Source organism: Otolemur garnettii, unplaced genomic scaffold, assembly GCF_000181295.1.
Source record: "Otolemur garnettii isolate 467f Iridium unplaced genomic scaffold, OtoGar3 scaffold00100, whole genome shotgun sequence".
NCBI lineage: Eukaryota > Metazoa > Chordata > Mammalia > Primates > Galagidae > Otolemur > Otolemur garnettii.
In genome coordinates this window covers 6,741,582-6,748,350 of record NW_003852495.1, presented here as the reverse complement: position 1 = coordinate 6,748,350, position 6,769 = coordinate 6,741,582, and the positions used below count along the sequence as shown (strand labels likewise).

The 6,769-nt window shown below is 40.0% G+C and overlaps 2 protein-coding genes and 1 pseudogene across 2 annotated transcripts in view; 1 reads left to right on the top strand and 2 right to left on the bottom strand.

The window, feature by feature from the left end:
• Nucleotides 1-6,769, bottom strand: part of LOC100944645 (zinc finger protein 850-like) — a gene marked incomplete at its 5' end in the record, with an annotated part of 127,647 nt that overhangs the window by 90,309 nt on the left and 30,569 nt on the right. The window lies entirely within an intron of this gene.
• The window catches only part of LOC100946233 (zinc finger protein 420-like), a 27,858-nt gene that overhangs the window by 13,086 nt on the left and 8,003 nt on the right, over nucleotides 1-6,769 (top strand). Inside the window, exons 2-3 of the mRNA XM_003796102.3 lie at nucleotides 2,014-2,103; nucleotides 4,671-4,797. Of these exons, the coding sequence (XP_003796150.2) occupies nucleotides 2,095-2,103; nucleotides 4,671-4,797 (136 nt within the window). The 5' untranslated portion in view covers nucleotides 2,014-2,094. The remainder of the gene's footprint in view (nucleotides 1-2,013; nucleotides 2,104-4,670; nucleotides 4,798-6,769) is intronic.
• Nucleotides 5,494-6,233, bottom strand: LOC100956516 (annotated as a pseudogene).

Here is a 6,769-nt window from a genome sequence, read left to right as displayed (position 1 = left end):
CCCGCCACAACGCCCGGCTATTTTTTGGTTGCAGCCGTCATTGTTGTTTGGCGGGTCCGGGCTGGGGATTCGAACCCGTCACCTTAGGTGTACGTGGCTGGCGCCTTAGCCGGTTGAGCTATAGGCGCCGAGCCTCTAGATACTTTTCAAAGTGAAAGTAACTGGGTTAAAGCTAAAGGCTTCTTGCTTTCTAAGGACTGTGGTCATGTTATAAAGGGCTAGACAGTAAATATTTTGGGCTTGATGGGCCATACGATCTCTGTTCCAGCTATTCATCTCTGCTGCTATACTGTAAAAGTAGCAAGAGACAGTATAGATAAGTATAGATATATTCCAATGAAACTTTATTTTCCAGAATAATTGGTGGACAATAGTTTGCCAACTTCTGATCTAGTTGCCCAGAAGTGCATAACAAAGAAATATCTGTGCCTTGCAAAATAATGACCATACCTGTAAAAAACTGTGTTTATAATTGTCTGGGTCTGCAACCTCTCACCTAAAGCAATTTTTTGCATGATCATTTCAAATTGCTGAATTTATTTTCCTATTATTGGATGGTTTTACTAATACATACATTCCAGGAATACAACTATGGCTACATTGAGAAAAGAATTATACTTTATGAAATCTACTGATTTTTTTTAAATTTTTTATCTTTTCATTTTTCTTTATGAAAAAAGTCTCACTCCATCACCTTAGGTAAAGTATTGTGGCATTGTCTTAGCTCACAGTAACCTCAAACTCCTGGGCTCAAGTGATGATATTGCCTCAGCATCTCAAGTAGCTGGGACTACAGGTGCCTGTCACAATACCTGGCTAGTTTTTCTATTTTTAGTAGAGATGGAGTTTTGCTCACACTGGTTATAAACTCCTGAGCTCAAGCAACCACCTGCCTTGGACTCCTAGAGTGCTAGAATTACAGGTGTTAGCCACCACACCCAGCCTACTGATGTATTTTTAACCATTTCAGAAAGTCATGGTACTGATGGTAGTACTGATTGAAATATTTGACTTGCCAATAGTAAGTACTTACATTCACAGATAATGTATTTCTGTTTATTTTAACATTTACATGAACACAAACACACAATACATGTAGCTTTTATTTCAAAATGTGAAATGTAAATAAAAGGTGTCAACAACATTTAGTTAAATATGGTTGTAAGCATAAGCATTTCATTATTTGTGCCTTCTAATGTGGTTGTCTATGATCATTAATATATATTAAGTTGTTCATTGTCTCCATTTTTACATACTATATATAGATGTATCATATTACCTATGAGTTTAATTTCTTTTTTTATATAGAAAGCATTAAGTTTGACTAGAATAAGAAGCACCACTTAATTTGATCTTGCAATCCCATTACTAGGCATCTACCCAGAATAAAAAAAAAATAATTTTATTGTAAGGACATTTGCACTAGATTGTTTATTGCAGCTCAATTTACAATTTCCAAGATGTGGAAGCAACCTAAATGCCCACCAACCCAGGAATGGATTAACAAACTGTGGTATGTGTATACCATGGAATACTATTCAGTCATAATAAGATGGAGATTTTGCATCTTTTGTATTAACCTGGATAGAGTTGAAACACATTCTTCTTAGTAAAGTATCACAAAAATGGAAAAGCAAATATCCAATGTTGTCAATGAACTAATATGAAGCCTGTAGATGGGGGGAAACTCAATTCAATTGAAGTTGGGAGGAGGGGATTGGTGTACTCCCATTTAATGGACACAATGTGAGGGTATTGGCACACCTTTTGGGTGTGGGACATAACTAAAAGAGGCACTCTATGTAACATGTGCAAATATTATAATACAGTTTTTTGTACCCTCACATTAACCTGAAATTTAAAAAAAAGAACCTCCACCTGTATCTATTCCCCTTAGTATGTGTTTTGGGTTGGGAGAAGAGAAAGAAGGAAGAAAGCAATAATGATAATTATACCTTAATTATTTGTGGTTGTGCAAAAAACCCTGATCTCATGGTTCTGTTTTCTCCCCAGGTCTACCTTCTCTAGATTCTGCGTCTCTCTAGATAGGAACCCAGAAGAGGACTGAATCAATTTGTTGTAGTTCTAAAAATCATGGCTCAGGTGAATTGCTGTTTCTGTGTGGCCTCTTCAGTTACTTTTTTATAGGCTCTGTGTGTGTGTGTGTGTGTGTGTGTGTGTTCTTCCTGAATCTTCCTTCCTGAATCCCCTCAGAAATGTGCTGCCCATTTTATCCCATCTAAGTGACAGTGTCTTCCTTAAATGTGACTTTCTAATCCTGCATTCACATGCTTACTTAACAATCTATTTAGCATCTTTGACTATGAACACTGATGTAATAAAAGCAGATTCCCTTGATTTTTTTTTTTTTTTTTTTGGAGACAGAGTCTCAACTATGTCATCCTGGGTAAAGTGCTGTGGCATCACAGCTCACAGCAACCTTAAATCCTTGGGCTTAAGTGATTCTCTTGCCTCAGCCTCCCAGGTAGCTGGGACTACAGGTGTCTGCCACAATACCCAGCTATTTTCTGATGTGTTAAGATAGAGAAAGATGGTAAATGGCACCACACATCAAAAAAGTTTAGACACTGGGCGGCACCAGTGGCTCAAAGGAGTAGGGTGCCGACTCTATATGCTGGAGGTGGCGGGTTCAATTCCAGCCCTGGCCAAAAACTGCAAAAAAAAAAAAAAAAGTTTAGACACAAGTTTCCACTTTGACAAGATAGGAGGTGGTCTTGACTGGGCTTATTCTCAGTATGTGGCAAAAGCTAGCTGTGCTCTATGAGCTTTGAAGATTAGGAGCATGATTAGAGACTGAACAGAGAAAGATCAGGGATCTTTCCCAGCAATGCATGATTGATTCAAAATACGGACCATTTCAGATTCAGCATTATGTGCTCATCTTGAATGTGTAAGTTTGGATTATCTTTTCTACCTTTCTTTTTTTGTTGTTTTTTTTTTTTGTTTTTGTAGGTTTTGGCCGTGACTGAGTTTGAACCCACCACCTCTATCTGGCATATGGGGCCGGCGCCTTACTCCTTTGAGCCACAGGCGCCACCCTTTTTTTTTTTTGTAGAGACAGAGTCTCACTTTGTCGTCCTTGGTAGAGTGCTGTGGTATCACATACCTCACAGCAACCTTCAACTCCTGGGCTTAGGCTATTCTCTTGCCTCAGCCTCCCAAGTAGCTGGGACTACATGCACTCACCACAATGCCCAGCTATTTTTTTGTTGCAATCTTGCCGGGGTGGCTAACCCTCAGTATATGGGGTTGGTGCCCTACCCACTGAGCCACAGGTACCACCCTCTTTTCTACTTTTCTACTGCTTAGAATGAGGAAAAGTTATATTTACAAGTGATGAATAGCAACAAGAAAGATCATCATTCACCTTCATGAGTTGTTGAGAATCACAACTCTGAGATCTAAGAAATATCTATGACATTTTTATATAACCTAAAGTGGCTGAATATGAGCATTAAGTCAAATATTTGTTCATTATATAGAGCTATTCTGTAGCCTAGAAAAATATTTACTAAATTATTGGTGATAAGGAAAATGTTTATGATATAATGTCATACTCTGATATGAGGAATCTAAGGGTTCAATAAATTCTTTAATTTCATACAAATATTATTTTATAAGATTTTACAGAAAATGTTCCCCAATTATTTTTCTTATTCCTTTTTTGTTTATTTTTTTGCAGTTTTTGGCCAGGGGTGGGTTTGAACCTGCCACCTCCAGTATATGGGGCCAGTGTCCTACTCCTTTGACCCACAGGCGCCACCCTCCATTTTTTCTTTTTGAGACAGAGTCTCACTATGTCACCCTGGGTAGAGTGCCATGGCATCAGACTCACAGTAACCTCAGACTCTTGGGCTTAAGAGATTCTCTTGCCTCAGCCTCCCAAGTAGTCTCCCAGGACTACAGGTGCCCACCACAACACCAGGCTATTTTCTTGGTTGTAGTTGTCATTGTTTGGCAGGCCCAGGCTAGATTCGAACCCACCAACTCCAGGGTATGTGACTGGTACCCTAGCCACTGAGCTACAGGCACCTAACCTTTCTTATTCCTTGAATAGAGAAGAAAAACATTTATTGAGAAAGTATTATAGACAACATACATACTGTACTGTACAGGATGCTTGGATATGCTATTTCTTTTAACGGGGGCAGCAACTAGAGTAATCAGGAACATATTGGTAATTCCCAGACTGTTTTTTGTTTTTAGTTTTTTTTGAGACAGAGTCTCACTGTGTCACCCTCAGTAGAGTGCTGTGGCATCACAGCTCATAACAACCTCAAACTCTTGGACTTAACCACAGTTCTCGACCTGTGGGTTGCAACCACCCTTTGTAACAATCAAAATACATTGCAGCATTAGGAAGGTTGAGAACCACTGGCTTAAGTGATTCTCTTGCCTCAGCCTCTCAATAGCTGAAACTACAGGCGCCCACAACAACGCCCAACTGTTTTTTTGTTATTGTTGTCATTGTTGTTCAGCAGGCCTGGGCCAGGTTCGAATCCCCAGCCCCAGTGCATGTGGTTACAGGTGCCACTGAGCTATGGGTGCCAAGCCTCAGACTGTTTAATATGTTGCTTCCCATCCTCTCCCCCTCTATTGAAATAATATTGTCTTTATTTCCACAACTAATATTGTGTTTGTTGTTTCAGACATCAGTGATGTTCAAGGATGTTGCCATTGACTTCTCTCAGGAAGAGTGGGAATACCTGGACTCAGCTCAAAGGGATTTATATAGAGATGTCATGTTGGAGAACTATAACAACTTGGTGTCCCTGGGTAAAGTTATCTGCTCTTCATATTCCAGGATCTACCTTTGGCATGGCTACTTTCTCTGCTGTTATTTCAAGGTTGCTTTTTAAGTAATTAAATGAATTTCTTCTTCTCAAAGTAATGGTTTGAAATTACTGGAAGTAGATAATAGTTTCATAGGATACCTTTATTTTCTCTATCCTTCAGAAAGCCTTAACTCTGCCTTAGAATACCTGTCTTCCTACTATCTTCCTTAATGATCAAGGGATGAGGTTTGAATTCTGGGACACTCAGAATATTGTCAGAAAAAAGAGGGTATCTAAGGTTACACTTTAGATCTACTAAAGAGTACTAAATAATTCATAGGCCCTGTCACAAATTTTAAAAATAGATGCAGAAATGTATGTTTTTTTCTGAGTAGAAGAGTTTTTATTTATGTAGTCAATACAGTGGATCAGTACCTTTCACAATCCATTACTTATAGCAAACATGTTCTCTTATACACGTGTTACTATTTAAATTGCACACTAACTTAATGGGCACCCTGTATATATATACTTGGTAGTTAATATTACATATTGAGACTTATACATCGAATGAATATGCTAGAATCATTTTTATTTGAAAATAGCTGAGGGTGAATCTGTGACTGTCTAAGAAATTATTGGGTTTTTCTTCTTTTCTTTTTCTTTTTTTTTTTTTTTTTACGGGCTTTTTCTTTATTTGTAAAAATCATAAAGAGAGGTGTCATAAAAATCCAGCAAGAGGTTTTATCTCCATGAGTCGCACTGTTTGAAGTGGGCTCCCAGGGGAGTACATCATTGTATGTCCTGACAAGACTGTCTCCTTTTCTTTAAGCTGCGGGTACCATCTCCTCAAACCTGTATTCCAGAAACTGTGTGTGTCTATGATGTGCTGTGGCCAAGGAGTAATTCTCAAAAACAAATGGACGTGGTTACAGTCCCCAACAATGCTTTATTCAGCTAAAGGGGCACCACACTGTTCCTTTAGTAGCATCTCCATGATTCTAATCCCCTTCTGGGCACCCTGTCTTAAGAATGTACTGGCAAAAGTTTCCAAAATGTAGTTGAGAAATCCAGCCCCTGTGATTGAAATCCTGCCTCTTTGAATGAACTCTGTCCAATTTGGATTTTCCACACTTTGCTGGAAGACAAGATTCTTCCTTCATGGAGGCATGCTGTGTCCACGTGAGGCAGTGACTCCATATAGCCATGTTTCTCTCCTGATGATTGAGCCACGATTCCTCTTCTAACTGGATATTGGGTACTTTTAAAATGCTATCTTCCTTAATATTTCTGGAACCACATTCCAATAGACTGCAATCCTCTTTCTATATATGACCCCTGTTGATGCATCTATTTTTTCCTCCACGATTTTTACAGAGATGACATTTTTATCCATGGGGTTGGCGTACTTTCGGAGGAAGCTGGCGACTACCTGCTCGAAGGGGTACTTACACCTGGCGCACGTCCACCGGTGACCCCCATCCCGTGCGCCGCAGCCCCTCACCCGCCATGCCTTCACCAGCGCACGGCAGCCCCAGCTCGGCCGCAGTCCGTGGCCCGGTTTTTCTTCTTTTCTTTTTTCTTTTTTTTACACAAAGTTTCAAGCTGTTGCCCTGGGTAGAATGCTGCATCACAGCTCACAATCACCTCAAACTCTTGGGCTTAGGCCAGTGGTCCTCAACCTGTAGGTCATGACCCACAGGAACTGTATTAAAGGGCCATGGCATTAGGAAGGTTGAGAACCACTGGCTTAAGTGCTTCTCTTGCCTCAGCCTCTCAAGTAGCCGAACTACAGGCACCGGCCACAATGCCTGGCTGTTTTTTTTGTTGTTGTTGTTGTTGGAATTGTCATTGTTGTTTTAGCTGGCCTGGGCCTGGTTTGAACCTGCCAGCCTCCGTAATGTGGCTGGTGCCCTACCCACTGAGCTACCAGCACCACCTGGGTATTTTTCTTATAGTATTTTTTTTTTTTT